Source organism: Phallusia mammillata, chromosome 6 (assembly GCF_965637545.1).
Source record: "Phallusia mammillata chromosome 6, kaPhaMamm4.hap1.1, whole genome shotgun sequence".
In the NCBI taxonomy this organism is placed as follows: Eukaryota; Metazoa; Chordata; class Ascidiacea; order Phlebobranchia; family Ascidiidae; genus Phallusia; species Phallusia mammillata.
In genome coordinates, this window is record NC_137257.1 from 9,952,789 (window position 1) to 9,969,641 (window position 16,853).

The 16,853-nt window shown below is 33.7% G+C and overlaps 2 protein-coding genes across 3 annotated transcripts in view; both read right to left on the minus strand.

Annotated features, from left to right (window-relative positions):
* Positions 1 to 12,690, minus strand: part of LOC145232287 (unconventional myosin-VI-like) — a 27,262-nt gene extending 14,572 nt beyond the window's left edge. Inside the window, exons 1-16 of one of the 2 annotated variants that reach the window (XM_080096872.1) lie at positions 12,505 to 12,690; positions 11,702 to 11,845; positions 11,022 to 11,151; positions 9,589 to 9,750; positions 9,126 to 9,220; positions 8,549 to 8,713; positions 8,277 to 8,357; positions 7,583 to 7,763; positions 6,881 to 7,016; positions 5,740 to 5,897; positions 4,199 to 4,363; positions 3,627 to 3,754; positions 2,394 to 2,489; positions 2,017 to 2,175; positions 1,349 to 1,414; positions 126 to 258 (exon numbers count right to left, since the gene is read on the minus strand). In XM_080096872.1, the coding sequence (XP_079952998.1) occupies positions 126 to 258; positions 1,349 to 1,414; positions 2,017 to 2,175; positions 2,394 to 2,489; positions 3,627 to 3,754; positions 4,199 to 4,363; positions 5,740 to 5,897; positions 6,881 to 7,016; positions 7,583 to 7,763; positions 8,277 to 8,357; positions 8,549 to 8,713; positions 9,126 to 9,220; positions 9,589 to 9,750; positions 11,022 to 11,151; positions 11,702 to 11,845; positions 12,505 to 12,621 (2,116 nt within the window). In that variant the 5' untranslated portion in view covers positions 12,622 to 12,690. The remainder of the gene's footprint in view (positions 1 to 125; positions 259 to 1,348; positions 1,415 to 2,016; positions 2,176 to 2,393; positions 2,490 to 3,626; positions 3,755 to 4,198; positions 4,364 to 5,739; positions 5,898 to 6,880; positions 7,017 to 7,582; positions 7,764 to 8,276; positions 8,358 to 8,548; positions 8,714 to 9,125; positions 9,221 to 9,588; positions 9,751 to 11,021; positions 11,152 to 11,701; positions 11,846 to 12,504) is intronic. The other variant, XM_080096873.1, reaches the window with a different exon arrangement.
* Positions 12,691 to 16,184, minus strand: LOC145232288 (uncharacterized). The gene has a single exon (XM_080096874.1). It carries the CDS (start codon positions 15,644 to 15,646, stop codon positions 12,821 to 12,823), a length of 2,826 nt encoding a protein of 941 aa, XP_079953000.1. The 5' UTR covers positions 15,647 to 16,184; the 3' UTR covers positions 12,691 to 12,820.
* Between the last annotated feature and the right edge of the window lie 669 nt (positions 16,185 to 16,853).

Consider the following 16,853-nt stretch of genomic DNA (forward strand, 5'->3'; position numbering starts at 1 on the left):
TTTGATTATATAGTTTTGTTTGAGGTGGGTTAGGTTTGTTTTTGTTAGAGAAAAAAATAAAAAGAATAAAAACACTTAAGCAAACTGACATACAATTTTTTGAACTTTTGAATGTTTTCACATACCAGAGCATTGCAGCTGACTAAGGATTTGTCCACCCTCAAATAAACTGTCTTGCATTGAAAGGTTGGGTTTGATGCAGCGAATAAAACTGGAACCAGTGTCATTTAGCTTTTCCAGTAGTTGACCAAGTTGGGTCTGAATAAAAGAAATTCAAATAAGATTTGCTTACTTGAGTGTTGAAAAAATCATATCGATAACCAACTTGAACCATAATTTTTCGGATAACTGTTTTTTTAATTTTTTTACACCACTTCATATACTTTTCTAAACACTAACTACACAAAACTCTACAAAAGCGAAAACATAAAACAAGAAAATCAAAAAGTGTAAAGTGAAAACACAAAATGTAAAATGTCCATTCCAGGTCAGTGTGAAAACCACATCATGTGATAACAAGTTCACAAGTGAAATCATGGAAAATGAGATTAGTATGAGTTAGGAAGTTGTTTCAAACCAGTAATAAATACTCACACAACATTTTTTTAATTCATTCTGTAAGATTTTTAGTGTTTAATTGTTTTAGTAAACCAACAACATTTTTGTCACAAAATGATGTTATTTGTAAAAGTTTTGAAGTGCAAATCAAGCAGAAACACTTCAGTTTGAATAAACAGATGGTGATTTTGAACATTTAAAAATTTCCATGCTAAAATGTAACTTTCAGTAACAAAATTCAACTTTTATTGTTGTGACCTCTTAAATTTGTATAGCACAAAAAAATATCTGTTTGAGGTTAACAAGCCCTAATTTTTTTTAAAATATAATGTGTCCACAGGATATGTCACAGATAAGTTAATGGTGAATAATACACATGTTAAACATGCTCAGTACAAAAAACTTGCTTCTTCAGTCCTTACATTGATGAGCGAAAATAAAAGATTTGTTTCATGTTTTACTTCTTTCATAAACCTTGGCCAGTTTAAGCATAGATAAGTGATGTCAAGAAGTTACAGCATAACAAAACAGTTTTAAAAGCTTTGATCCAAAAGATGTTCATTACTGTTTTATTTTTAACACAGTACTAAAGGTATAGAAAAGCTACCAGTAATAATCGATCTACTTTAAGAAAAAACTACAGCATTACCAACCAAGAAATCAAGCTATAAAAGCTAGTCATGCAAATGAGTAGTGGTAGAAAACAAAACAACTCAATATAAATTAGAAAGATCGTCATAGTAACACCACTAAATCAAAAGTGAAATCAAAAGGTCTCAAGCCTACTTACCCGAAAAGTGCTTCCAACACTAACGAAGTTTAATGAACTGACTTGATTTTTGCTATTTGCGTTAATCTACATGTACAATGTGCAATAACAACATCAAGCGTATGTGACTATAAAGCAGTGCTGTAATTGAAACATGGCTATGTGGACTGTAAAAGTGTAAATTTTCATTCATTTTTACCAAAGGTTTGAAGCTATAAATTTTAACTATTCATGTTGAATTAAAGGACTGCTTTTAATTTTTTGCCCTTTGATGCTAGATAATTCTATTAAGCTTTTTATGTGAACTGAAACCATTATTGTCAATAACTTGACAAATATATATGCCTGATTAAATAGTGAGAAATTAAAAAGCAAAACCTACAAAAAAGGTTTTCTTAAAAGATACATTTTGTTTTTTTGGCTTATTTGCAAGTTGCGACACACAAAAAAGTAAAATATAAATTAAAGCAATAAAACAACAATATAAAAATGATAGAAATTATGTGTTATAAATGCTTTTTTCTAGCAATTATTATGTACTTTAAACAAACATACAGCATTTAATTTGAAAATACAGCATTTAACTATTTGGGGATTTAACATTTTTAACAAAATTTTATTAAAAAACAATTTAAGCAAAATATGTCATTGTGTAAACAGTTAAATATAATGAACAAAAAGGGGTTTACCTTAAATTTATTGCCGACACTAATAAAAGCCAGTTTTCCTTTTTTCACTTGGGAAGCTTGGTTCTGAAAGATGTGACCAACAAGTTTGTGCTTGCTACTACACACAAGCTGTTCCAAAGAGTTATGAAGAGCATCATTGTTCTTTTCCACGAATTTGACCTGCAAATAAAATAGCAAAACTGATTTTATATTTTTTGTCACAACTGTAGTGTATGAGGTATAAAAGCACAAAAAAATAAGTCAAAACCAGTGGTGGGATTCAAATTTTTTGTCAACCGGTTCTGTTACAAAAGTCACATTTTTCAGCAAGCTCAGTTACAAAAAGTAAAAATAAAAAAAAAAAAATTGTTGGTTAATGAGCCTAAAATATGACTTACTGTTTGGTAGCATACAGCACCAGCAAAATGTCGAATAAGAAAACCTTCATCATCACGGATATTACGATGACTTGCAAGTTGAGATTTTCTTGGAATCTAAAACACAACATGCAAATGGCTTGTTCACTGGTAGTTATTAGCATGGCCATAAATTAACGACATAAAGACATCAGAAATTGTTCCCGAACAAAATTTAAAACAATAGCTATATTGTTGACAAGTTTATTTCACGTTATAAGTCTGGGCAATAATCTTTTATCCAGCATATGATATTCAATTTATATTTTTCTTCTGGGATAAATATCATGTAATATTTGACTGTAGGGTACCACTTTTCTCAGATGCTTAGACTAAACAATTCCAAAACCCAAAGCCTTAGTTTTGCTCCTGAGATGCATTTTTTTGTTCAAAAGTTTCAAGGAAGGTTAATACTATTAAGTCAACCAAGAGTTTAGGTATGGTGACTTGTCATTTCACTGAGAAGTTAAAACTTTTGTGCTGGAAAAACTTTTTTTCTTTTTTTTCACTGATTGTAAGTTGATTTCTTTACAAGACAAATACACTTTAAACACAGTGATTTAATGGACAAAAAATACATATTTTGGTCCATATTTACATTTAATTTGTGCATCCTGCTTTGGAGGCTTATTATGAAACTTGCAAATGCATGTTTTAAGACAATCTAATGCCAAAGAAAAGTCTGTATGTGATCAAATTACGATTTCTACAATAATGGCATAATCTCATGGCAGCTGGTAACTTGGACAAATTAGGAAGATTGGTGTTAGCCAAACAACACAAGGCCTGACGTTACACAAATTATGAACATGATAAATATAGCAGAAATATGGACAGTGATATTTTCAGAAAATATTGGACTGTGTCAATATTTACATTAATTTCAGTGTGTCCAGTAAACAAAAATATTGTTAAGGTCATTGAACAAGAATGTAACTGCCAATTTATAGTACAATGCTACTGCATGATACCGCCTTTTTGCACAATGTATACAAAAGTATCATTAAAATTGCTGACCGAATTTGCATGAAAAATGTGGCAAATCAAATATATGAATGGGTAGTTATGATTAAAACAACAAACTATCAAAAATAAAGGTACAAAACAACTGTTCAAAACCGATAAATTTTCTCAATTGTAAATTTTTGACCATTTGAGAATTCACAACCAATTTGAATTACATCATCACACATTTTTAGGCTCACTATGACTTACAGAAATTCTGAAGTGCCCCTTATGTTTGCTGTGCACCACAGATGTAAAGTGGGTGTCATCTGGTCTAGGAAGCTTGTTCTCTTCATCCAGTATATCAAGAATGCCAACCCTTGGTGACTCAATTAAGTCTGAGCAAAATTTTAATCATATCAGAGCCTGTACATATTTGTATCCTAATAATTTTTATTCTGTGTGGCTTACAATAGAGTGCAGCATTTAATTCAAGGTAGCTTTCATTTTAATCTCATGGTGACATTATTTTCCCCCTGCATTTTGATTTAATTTGAAATTTGAAATTCTTTTGCATATAGCCATTGTACAATATTAAACAAGTAAATTTATTTAAACCACCAAAAATATTTGTAGAACGTATATACAATAGTATCTAGTATTAATAGCATTACAGCCTATGGCTTACAATCAAGTACAAAAAATAAGCATTCTTTCTTCCTAGTTAATATTATATAATGGACTCTGTATTTAAACCTTCCATTCATTAACATAATTTAATATTTCATCCTTAAAATAAAAGAGATATTCAGAAAAAATAAATTTTATAAGCCTTTTTTTACCTATGCAGTCTTGATTATCGGCATATGTCACTTCATGGACTCCTAACCCCTCCTTTGCATATAGTTCTTGTTCCTCACGAAGAACACGACCGTTGAAAAATTGCTGGAGTTTTTCGTTGCAGTAATTGATACAGAACTGTTCAAAACTGTTCTCTTCAAAGTATTCTGGAAAAGGATAAAACAATTTGTACAAAAAATGTATAACTTGAAAAAAACAGGCCCTGTGCAAATGTTGAAGCACCAACTCAAAGAGGTTTAAAAATAAAATTTATTTTCAATTCAAAACTATTAGATACAAAATTGCTTGAAAATAAACAACACAATTAAACATTTACAAAGAAACATGTAAACAAATTGTAATGCAAAACCTCGAAAACAAAAGGTAATTTTTAAATTCAATGCACAACTTTTCCTCATTCTGATTCATTACAAAATTTGTAAGTACTTTATGGAAGGTAATAGTAATGTATCAGAAGGGATGTTCAAAGTAGAATAATTGGGTATTCTAGAATAACTGTTTCGAATCTAGAATATCGAATGCAATTCTCCTACTAAATGCCCCAAAATCCACAAAGCCAGAAAAAATAGCATAAGGTTAAAAAATAATTATAACAATTCTATTCAGTGATTTTTATTGCCTTTAGTAGAAGTAACTATGTTGTAAGCATGCTGTGGTAATTTGAATTGTCTGGTGGTAGAGGATTCGAATTGTCATGCTGTGGCTGACATAGACTCTCTAGTGCACAAATTAACCTAAAACAACTGCAAAAACAGGCACCCTAGCAAACAAAGTTGGAACATTGGGTGATAATATTTCAAATCCCAATTAAACTACCTGCGACTTTGCAACACAAAACGTAAACTTTGCAGCGTTTACTCACCACATTTTTATGTTTTTATGGGGTTAAGAAATGATCCAATCGTCATATGGTTTGGGATTCCTTCACTGTTTTTGCGATATTAACAGACAATCTCATGCTTACAATCTCTGCCTAAACCCATGACTGTTAAATGTTTTTTGTTGTCAAAGTCGGAAAACAATTAGATGCTGGTAAGACGTTGCAAAAAGTCGCCGGTAAGTCGTTTAACGAAGCGTAATCACGTGATCAGATGCGTAACAAGTGCGCTAATCGTTATGCCTCCAATGCACAACCGTCGTTATGGCGTTGTTATAGCGACTCGTGACTTGGCGTCAAGGCGTTGTATGTAACCGCCACGAGTCACTTGTCGTCTTTTGCAATTGGTACAATGACCAGGCGTCGACATAAAAACGTAACGCATGCGTTTACATTTTTACCAACGGCGAGAGCACACATTTCTATCGGTTCCAATTACCCGATATAAACGGCAAAAATGGATTCGAATTCAAAGGATTTGATATTCTACTTGGAACATCCCTATGTACCAGACAAGATACAATATACAAATAACATACAATCAATATATACATGAATATACACACTGGTTTGTCACACCTAGCCTGGTATTCCCTGTTCAAATAAGAATACAGCAGTAAACTGATTGAAAGAAAAAAAACTTACCGAATCCGGCAATGTCCAGTATTCCAATATAGCCATTGGATTGTTGAAATGGAAAACATTCATTGATTCTTGAAACCACATAGTCAAACAAACGTGAGTAAATGGATTTTGCCAATGCTTCTCTTGCATTCGATGATTGGTCCATCTTCAAAGGCACCCTAAGCAAAATTGTATTCTTACAACAGTTCAAAGCAATGGCTGTTGTTTCGCTTAATGTGAGCTAGAAATGTATAACTCTGTCTGTTACTGGAGTGCCATTAGATGGCTACACTAGCCAATATGGCGTATCTCTTGCACTGATAAGACCTTACAGGTCGAAACAGTGTGCACTGTCTGCAGCTTACTTATGACTTATTGGCTTAATGTTTTTATAGAAAGATTGGTAAAAAAACAAAGGTAACAATAAACTAAATGATAGATAAAATGCATGAAGAGAGGAATAAACGTAATAGTATTTTTGCACAGAGCTTTACAAGTTTATTTCCACAAAATGTGGTCAGTCCATGCACAAATATAATATCCAACGCATATAACTACACTAGCAATGCCCACTTCACATTTCAGATCACTCCCAAAAGAGCTATTCACCTTTTTGGTAACATTTAAATTTTTCTTGTATTTTACAAGACTTGTAGTTCACCAATAAACCAGAGCTGTAATTAACCTAAGCAACTTATGATGAGCAGTTTACAACATACATATATAAGCAAAATTAAATATGTACACTCACTTTTACATTTACAACATATAAACTACCACAGATTGGTTGGTTTTTAATTACTCTAGTCCAGGGGTCGGCAACCTTTAGGCTATGCGTGCCAATTTACTTGTAGTTTCCATGTGTTAATCACCTGCCGTGCCTAAGTTTTTCTAAATAATAGTGGTTCGTGCCAGCAGATATCAACTATAAGGAGAAAGCAGAGTATTTTGTGCATGTAATACTTAATTTTAAGACAATGGTATGATCAAAACCATAAACAAGCAGTGTAACAGGTTAAATTGTTACTTTAATATAAACACGCAAATTGGTTGGCGTGCCATGAAAAACTACCTCGCGAGGCAACCTTGGCATGCTTGCCAGGGGTTGCCGACCCCTGCTCTAGTCAATGTAAATCATAATAATCAAGAAACGATTTTTTACTTGATTGTATTAGTTTCTCCAGCAGATCTCATAGATCTTGTGGTAAGCGCTTCAGTGAGGGAAGTTGGATCAAGTCCTAAGAGTTCTGCTGTAATTTTAACCGACTCCCTGCTGCTATCACTAACCATACAACCACCTGCAATAAACATGACATTTTAAGCTTGTTAAGTGACCACAAAATATCATAGTAACAGTTTGAAAAGATACAAATTCAGTTAATCACTATTTATGGGGCCTTTTACTGCAATTAATGGAATTATATGTTTAAGTAGACATTTTTACAAAACAATTGGTACGCTATGGTTTCTTGCTCCTGCAATAAACGAATTATGAGATTACCTAGTATGCAATTAAGCAGATTTATCTATATTGTTCTTTAAATAGCTTAGCTGAACAAAAAATTGACCACTATCATGGTAAAAGTGTCTTGTAAGGGAAGTCAAAACATTGATTACATATCAAGCTTATCAAGTTCAAAAGCTTTTGCCAGAAGAGCTCTTGCATAAACTTGACATTATGCCTGGCAGCAATAGCTTATGTATTGATTATATATAATAAAACTGTTAAAAAAGCAATACTCGATTCCGAAAAATAGACCTTTCATAACTTTCAAGTCAAACAATGTGAAACTATGGAATGTAAAAATAGAGAATTTGGAGTCATTTTGTATTGTTAAGTTAGTTACTTTTGCTAAACCATTACCTGATGATCCCCCAGCATCTTCAAATGTAATGTTTCCAAGATGCAAAACACCTGCTACTACTTGAAATATCTCCATAATATCACCATCTGAAATTCCCATCTCTTTCATGGAATTAGAAATCCTAGAGAAGTCTTTATAGTCGTTTAAGAGTATATCATTAAGAGCTCCTTTCTTCTTTTGCTGCATAAAAAATTGGACAATTTGACACAATAAATTTGAAAAAAGTTTCTTTTGACCATGTTTTATTGTAGAAAGTTTAGTGATGAGTGGTTCTTTAGCAAAACAGACTGTTTGGACTAGGCATCTCAAAGATTGTGAAAAGGTTAATTGTGTAGAAAGCTCGTTTCAAACTGTTTTTCAAAGCAAAAATTTCCTCTTCAATTTGATTGGAATGCATATGATATTCTTGAAACTCCTGATTTTTTTTTTGTCTGTGAAGTTGTTTAAGCAGTCACCTTGTGTTGTATTCTGATATACACAGACTTGATGCAGGGCCGTTAGGGCAATCACAAAGGCTTATGTGGTTAAAGATCTATATCTAAATTATATCAACTGCACTCGCTACTTTACTAGCTGTTCTAGTTCATACATATGCATATGCCTGCATAAAACTTTAGGATATGTTTTGTTATAAAATACCCATTAAAAAAAGGTTGGAGACTTATGTAAAGGTAATTGATTTATGATATGTACCTGCTCTGATAGACGATCTGGTTTCACTTTTTGCAAATCGTCTTTTGTCAAAAAGTATTGAGTACATCCATTTTTCAAGTACTGCAAACAATGTGAAGTAAACAACAAAATTAAATAAAGGCAACTGCTCTACAGCTGTCAAAAGAAAATCACATTATTGTAGCCTAAACTTTTTCGTATATTTTTGAGTAAAAAACATTTCTTAAAACTTGTGTACTAAGGATACATAAAAATATGTTCACAATAGTACTTTTTGTGTGTGAGCAGCCTACCCTAAAACTGTCAGGATTCATAAGGTGAAGTTTGGTCTTAATATCATCCGGTGCACCACAACAAAGCCGGTAGAAAATATGATAGTTCCGTTCGCGTGCACTTTGGGTAACAATCCTTGACTTTTCCAGTAAGTAATGAGATATGAAACCACCAACAACTTTGCCCTAAAGCAAAAATAACTATGTTTGCTGAATTGAAACAAAAGTCTGCTAAGGCAAAATGGATATGTTTAAAAATGCTTGATTTCAAGGGTATGAATATGTGATTTTAAGGTCAAGGTCTGTGAATCTTAACCATAGGGTTGCAGCCCTCAGGAATGGATGTAAAGAGTTTTCTCAAAAGTAGTAAAAAAAAGGATTTTCATTTTATTGCTATTTTGTCACAGTATAATTTATGAGTAAAAAAGTTAACAATAGTGGTGCTTTATTATCTAGTGTAAATATAAAGCAACAAAATGAACGTAAACAAAGTGCTTGAGACCTTGAGTACTCATTAAATGTACTGCTTCTCTAGAGACAAAGTTAAAAAATGCCTTAAAATCAAAAGTTGCATTAAAGCAAAACATTTTCTGAATACCTTGAGGAAATGGATTTCAATAAACTTTCCAAATCTGCTACTGTTGTTGTTTCTCATTGTCTTGGCATTGCCAAAAGCCTCCAATATTGGGTTAGCTGCAAAACAATACAAGGGCTTAAATCTCTCATACTTATACGTGACCTTCTTAGAAAAGGATATCTGTGACCTTCGTTCCGAATACATGATCTTCTTACAAGTATTTTTGCCGCCGCACAATTATTTACAAACTTATGAATCAACCAAAACAGTTTTTCATATTATAAAGGTGTAGACTCAAGAAAATATAAGACATGCTTTGTAAAGTCTATTAGGTTTAGAAACACTGATGTATTGTGAAATAGTACCAAGTGATATAGGCAACTACCAACTAGCATGCAAACACATGTTATACACAACCAAGTGTTGAAAAAATGTAGAAACATAAACAGAAGAAAGATGCTTTGAACAATGACATTTGTTGTACCTTGCACAATTCGCTTATCAATATCTTCTCCAGACCCATAAGTATCAGCCAGGTAACGAAGCACAAACTTGGTATTTTCGGTCTTGCCCGCACCACTTTCACCGGACACAATGATAGATTGTGACAAGCTGTTCACTTTCATGTCACGGTAAGCTTTGTCAGCTGTATGAAAATTTTACATTTTAAGTATGAAGTCATACACAAGGTTTAGGCATAAAAAGTTGTTACATTTGAAGTTCCGTATGCGTACATTTGAAAAAAGCTAAACAATTGATATGAACTTAAAAATATCAACTTGTTTTAAAGTAATGGTACTTAACCAGTGGGAGATTTACCACAAACAAGTGTAGGGAAATCGTATAATACCCAAATGGTGCTTAAATTGTTATTTTACGTTTTATTCGAATATCCAAGGTCATTGATCTGGTTGTTTAGTTACAAAGTCAAGCATATTTAATCAAACAAAGAATATTATTGTTAATTTAAGGCACAAAACATCATCATGAAAATGACAGATGAAAAAATTTGAACTTGGTGATAAGACTTTAAGGGAAAACTACACCAAAAGGTGTAATTTATGGGGTTGCATTAGAAAAGAACCACTATCCTAATGCAACCCCATAAATTACTGCATGCACACATAGAGTTGTGGTTTTCGTAATGGAGCTGTATTGTGTACAGACCTTGTCTGCACCGGCACTGTAAATTGATAGAAAGTGGGTAATTATTAACCACTGACGACAGCAGTAACCTACCGGCAGCGTGTAGATAACCTCTGTACCTAGCACCCAATTGATAAAAGTTTACTGTCTGAAAGGGCAAAAAATACCAACTATGTACTGACTATATATCAGTAATTTTACTGCAATATATATATATTTACTGGGGGGCATCATACAAGGCCAGTGGTTCTCAACTGGTGGTCCATGATGCTGTTTTGGGTGGTCCACTGAATTTTTGGTGATACACTGGAAATGATTGCTTATTATATATTGAACTGGGCCGGTGGTCCATGGCCTAAAACGAGTTGAGAACCAGTGTACTAGGTCAAATTATTACCCAGAAGTGAATTCTATAAAATGAAATGACAACCAGACTGGCGATTGTAATATATATATCTGCTGGGCCAACTTCTTCACTAACAGTTGAACAATAGTTATGTACTGTTGGTTTGTGTTGCATGCAACCATTTCTTTAGCGATAGCCTTTGTTCTTATATATATAATCATTTTATCGCATTTGTGCTCTAGTGCGTTTTTTTTTTTGCTTGTGTGTGTGCTTGCAAATACTTTACTTTATTGCTATAAAGAAACCCTATCGCTCTGGTGGACAAAACGTTAGCAAAATTACAAGCACATAAAAGAACAATACTAGAGTTGAATGACAAATTTGTTAAAGCTAGAATATTAACAAATTAAGTACAAGGCACCCACCTATTGCATAGCAGTGTGGTGGTAGGACACCAAGTGATTTTCCTTTGTAATTTTTGACCAGCTTTTCATTGTAGAGGGAAGGAATATCACGGTATGGATTGACAGCAATGAGAATGTTTGCTACATATGTCTGTGAATAAATATTTATTTATTTCATTTTGGCAAAACACATTGACTAGCTTTGATACTACAGCATTTTGGCATAAAAATACACGGCACTTTTTTGCATGTCTAATACAAACCAACATTTTTTCTCACAAATACACTAATTACTTATGGTTTATATGAAGATTTAACTTCCAACTTTTAACTAAAATTGCAATTTAATGGTATGTATAGTATTTGATTAGTGTTTGACAAGTATTTGGCCGGTCAGTTGACCAGATTTTATTTGACCAGTAAAATAGCCAAACCTAGTTTTAACTGTTGGCGACATGCCAACGGTGTGCCTAATAATTTTAGTTATTAGTTTTTTGCTTATCCAGTCGGATTAAAAAAGCAGTCCAAACTATACAGAATAATCCAGTAAGCATTGTTATAGTGAAAAAAAGTACAGTAAAACCATCTTTTCGCCAGCAATCCTATTACGTTGATTTTAGTTTGCTTGGTAAAAGTTACAAATTTTAAACCACCCTTTTACAGCTTTATACTTTTTTAACTCACTGCATGTAACAACTCACATAAATCTTATCCTTTTTGTATCTCAGTCTCAAATTGTGAAGAAGTGTTGCCTCATTGAGATACATCAGAGCACAATTGTCATCTGCATCTTTGTTTGCATCAGGCTCAGCGGGAAACACTTGGCTATAAGGTGCTGTTATAGGCTGAGAAAAAACAGTTTACAGCTTAGAGCAGAAGTGTCCAAACTTTTTATAATAGTGGTCAATTTTAGCCAGGAAGATACCCAAGGGCCAATGTTGTTTTGCGAAGTTCTTAACCATAGAATTAGAACACAAATATACAGGAATTTGTAGATTTTTTTTGTGTCAGCAAACACATATATATTTCCTTTTTAACAGGTTAATATGGTTCTGTGGAAAACTTTTGCATGAAGTCGCAAGTCACCCCAACCAAAAAAACCAATAAAAACTATGGCGGGCTATACACAACATAATTTAAAACAACAGTGACATGTGTTGTAAAATGCTGCCACAGGCCGCACACATTTGGCACGCGATCAGCACTTTAGACACTTGTGAATTAGAGTGAGAAAAGTTATAACTTATATTGTGCTAAAATATCAGGAATTTTTTGAAATGCAAATTAACAAAGGATTTTACAGAAAAATATTGTTTAAGTACATGAATAGATAGCATTAGTATTTTATGTATTTAAGCACCATTCTAATTTAAATCGATATTTAGGTTCACTTGGCTACATGTTCATAAAATTTACATGATTTTTTGCTTTTTTTTATTGATTTACAATCATAAAAAAACTTTCAAATTTTAACACAAGTAGCAATAAATAACACGCCTCTTACTTTAACATTAGCTGCTGTTGGTTGTACAGTGATTGTATTGCTTCCAATATCCTTTATAGTCCCAAGAATGAAACCATGTTCAGGATAGGGACCCCAAACTATTTTGCCACTGTCCATGGCTTTTTTTTAATGTGATAGTGTTACAAAAACATTATGACCAAAAAAATTACCTACAAAATAAGAAGCCTAACAGAAATGTGTAGGTTATGTTGTGTCCACAATACAATAGGAACATTAACCAAAAAAACAACTGGTATATTTGAAAACAGTTGTTTGGAAAGACAAGAACACCAATTATTGTAAACGCAGTTTTACACTAGTCAAAAAACGTGGCCAGTTCATCATTTGAGGACCTTGTCTTTTGAAATCTTTTCTTTTTTTGCTGACGCAGCTTTTCACACTCCAAATCAATGGTCGCAAAATTTCCACTTTTATGTGCATCAGTTAACAGATCCAACCAATCTTTAGTTTCTGGATAATTTTCTTCAGGGTTGATTCTATTAAACTGCTCTAGTAAGTAGTCATACAATGCACTTAAACACCTTTTCGAAGAAACTAGGTATATAGCTTGTCGAAAGAGGTAAAAATTTAGGGTGATTTGCCACTTCAGGCTGGTCGTCTTTACAGCACGCATTGTTTTGTCAGCTGTGATTAGGCTATGTGCATCGAATGCAGTTCGGTATACAGATGCACGTATATTAGCAACATTTTGATCAGTTAATTTTTGTGATAAAATATAGGGTATTTTTTTATTGTACCCCATTACAATAAGGCATACATAGGTGAATTCCAAATAGTAGGGGTTGTATTGAGCTTCAGCCAATTTTATCAACTTCTTTGCATAACTAGAGTCTTTTTGGGTTGCTACAATACCGGCAAGTTGTAGCATTGTTAAGTGAAAAAAGCGGCGGTCATCTTTGTCGGGCACCGTCCATTCACCTGATTTAACACCAATAAACGCTTTGTGTGCAGCTATCTTGGCAGAAAGGTTATAGCTTAAGTTATAACCACTTAGCTTCTCTAATAAATCAGGACAATCATGTTCAGAACACAACTCTACAAACTCCATAAGCTGCCATGTTTGAAACCTGTTAATATTTTGACCACCCAAGCAAAGTGACTTTACAAACTGAAAAGCTTTTTCAGGACAATCTTTGAACAAACTTTGCAGCATTCGTTTTCGAAGAACAACATTTTTATTGGTTTGTTTGAATGCAAAAGCTTTTTCAGCAATTGAAACATACTTTAAATATTCATCAGCGGGCAAACAGTCAACAATGCAATTCATAAAGTCTTCTGGAAGAGCATCATTTTCACCCCAAATTTTACACAGTGTTTCGAAAACTCCTGTTGTGTTATTAGCTTGCATTTGCTTTTCCATTGTTTGGAGTTCTTCAGAAAGCATTCCTAATATGGGAGATGGTAATGGAGTGCTGTGTACTAGGGATCCTTGTAGCAAAGCTATTTGAAGTTTAGTGTCCAATTTGTTGTTTAGTGAATAGTAATCTGTTGCATGTTTGCATGCTTCAACAATCTCACCATGATTACACAAAGAGGTAATGAGAACTGATTGTACATAGGAAATTGGAAAATCCTTTACCCTACTGCATTGTTCTACAATTTCTGCAGCATTTGTAATTAACACATCTGAAACATGACCTGATATCAAACTGTCATCAATAATTTGGTGAGATGGCACTGATTCTATGTCCTGTAGAAGTTCTTTTGCTTGACTTTCTAATCCATGTTTCAGAAAAAATAAATACACCAGCCACCAATTAGGTGTTGCTTGAAGATCTGTTGCCAAAAAAGCCGCAATTTCTTTCATCAAGCTCTGGGAACTTACTAAACTCGCAACAAAATCATATTGCTCCTTCACATTCTGGTCAGGGTTTTTCTCAAATAAAACTGGCAAGACAAAATGTGGTTTTAAACATCCATCGCTTTCAAACTTAAGCAAAAGATCTTTAGTATACTGGTTGCTTGTGCTCAGAGCCATTTCCAATGCAAAATCAAGCACTGGCACATCGTTGAATGACTTCTGTGTTAATTCGAGTTGAGACAACAGATGTTCAAAGCTTCTGCATTCTGAAAGAAGGTGCCAAATTAGGAAACTTGCTGTGTCTACAATTTCAGGTTCCTTTCCCAAAATAGGACATTCAAGCTTTTCTTGCATTTGTTTTATAAGTTCCATTCCACCTGAACAGGGGATAAGATGATGGATTGCATGCATTAGCAATTGTTGCCCACAACTAGGTAAAAAAGCAATTTTGGCTGTTGCTTCACTTAGAAGATCCTTTTCCAACATATATTCCATAAGACGAACAAATGGAACAATTGAAACTGGCTCTGTATTGTGACGACTGCAGTCATCGAAAAGTTCCACAGCTGTACTGGCTGCACCTGCCTGTATCAAGCCCGAACATACCAAACAATAAAAATGCCAATTTGCATTATCCTGTGCTTTCAGTTTGTTTACAATTTCAAGACTCTTCTCAACACTTCCAGATGCACTGAATGCCATCGCCAAATAGCCCCAAGCAATTGGTAAAATGTCAAAACTATGTTTTTTATGTCTATTGATGATATCAAGTGCATTTTCTACGTCACCTGACAAAGCATATTGTCCCAGAAATTGTATTAAAGTGTGTCTGGTAGGTTCTAAATTGGCCACTAATAATTTTTGTTCTACAACTAATGGGTCAAAAAAAAAGTCATTTTGGTTTCTGCATAATAAGTAGGCATTGTGTATGTGTATTGATTTGTACTTCACATTTCCAAACAATTCATTAGCAATTTTCATTCGAGTTTCTGATGACAATTCGGCACACCATCTTCCACAGTAATCAATAAGTAGTTTTGTTACTGATAAGAAATTTTTGTCATGTTTGCCCTTACTCAATTGAACTTGCACTTCGCTCAGAGATTTTGAGCTCAAAAAGCCAAACTTTTCTATTTTTTCAACGAAATTCCTCCTGATGATTTTGAGGTCCTCATTTGTTTGGACATAGGTTTCTAAACTTGATTCTTCTTCTGTAGACCACTTTTGGGAATAATATCGAAATGAGGAGCAAATTTTTCCAGTGCCATAGCCGTACCTGTTTAAAACAGACAATCTCAGCAGAAATAACTTTGCAAACATTATTCAGCAATTGTTATTTAATAAAATTCATTGTATAACCAGCTTGCAAATGCTTCCTAAAATGTGTAAAATAAATGATTAATATATTTCTACATAACATTTAATTAATAATATTATAATGTAAATTTCTAAATTCTAAAAATACTTTTAAGCATTTGTGGCCTTGCATTTTCTGTATTAAGTTGTGTTACAAACCACAGTCTTCAGGGGAAATGTTCTTTGGCGACCATTAAGTGAATTATTCCTAAACGAAACGTATTAGTAAAATACATTCTCAAAATAGCTGTATTTCTTTGATTCCTCTTGCTGTGTACAAGATAAAATAACTAGGCGAATGCCTCAGAATAATAACTTCTAAAATTAGCTTTCGTAGACGGTCGGCACAACTCAACAGACAACACATAATTAGGTTACCAAAGTTACATCTTGTCACGCGTGCTGCACTTTTTTCGTGTTACATACCGGGATGGAACTGAACTGACCGTTCAGAAATAAATAACTTTTGGCCCGAAAACTGGAACGAAATAAAACCGAAATCCCTGAAAATGCCTTTATAAATTTATTTTATACGACCGCAGCGAAATGAAATACCGGTAGCGGAATAAAAAACTGCCCAGAACGAATAACTTTATTTCGTTTTGTTTCGTTCCGGTATAAAACACTGCTTTTTTCACTTGAGTAACCAGGCAGATCTTTACTCCATAGCGTCACCGCCCGGATTATTTTTTATACGTTTTGAACGATCGAGCAGAAAAGTTGAAATGGAAGTGCCCAGTGGTGGGATTCAAATGTTTTGTCAGCAGGTTCTATCACATAAGTCGCATTTTTCAGCGGTTCTGTCACAAAAAAGTCCAATCACAGTAACCAGTAATGCTGACCGGTTCGATGATCACATAAACTTTCGTGAGACGGTTCTATCACGGTTCTATAGAACCGGCTGAATCCCAACACTGCAAGTGCCCCGTTTAAGATGCTTACCAAAAGTACCTATGTTAACGATGTGCACACATACCCGGCATAGCCCAAAAGCAAAAGCCTGAAGACCGACTCCCAGATTGTTTATTTAATACGTTCTTTCTTAATCTTCACATTGTTTGTTTAAAATTTAAATCATGTGTTTGATAACAATTTTTACAGATTTGTCGCTCGCTATCTTTCTGTCATTGTGTTATTTTTCTTCACATATTTAAGTACGTCCCTATGTAGG

Coding starts and splice junctions, on each gene's coding strand:
- LOC145232288 (XM_080096874.1), bottom strand. CDS start 15,646: ATGTTTGCAAAGTTATTTCTGCTGAGATTGTCTGTTTTAAACAGGTAC.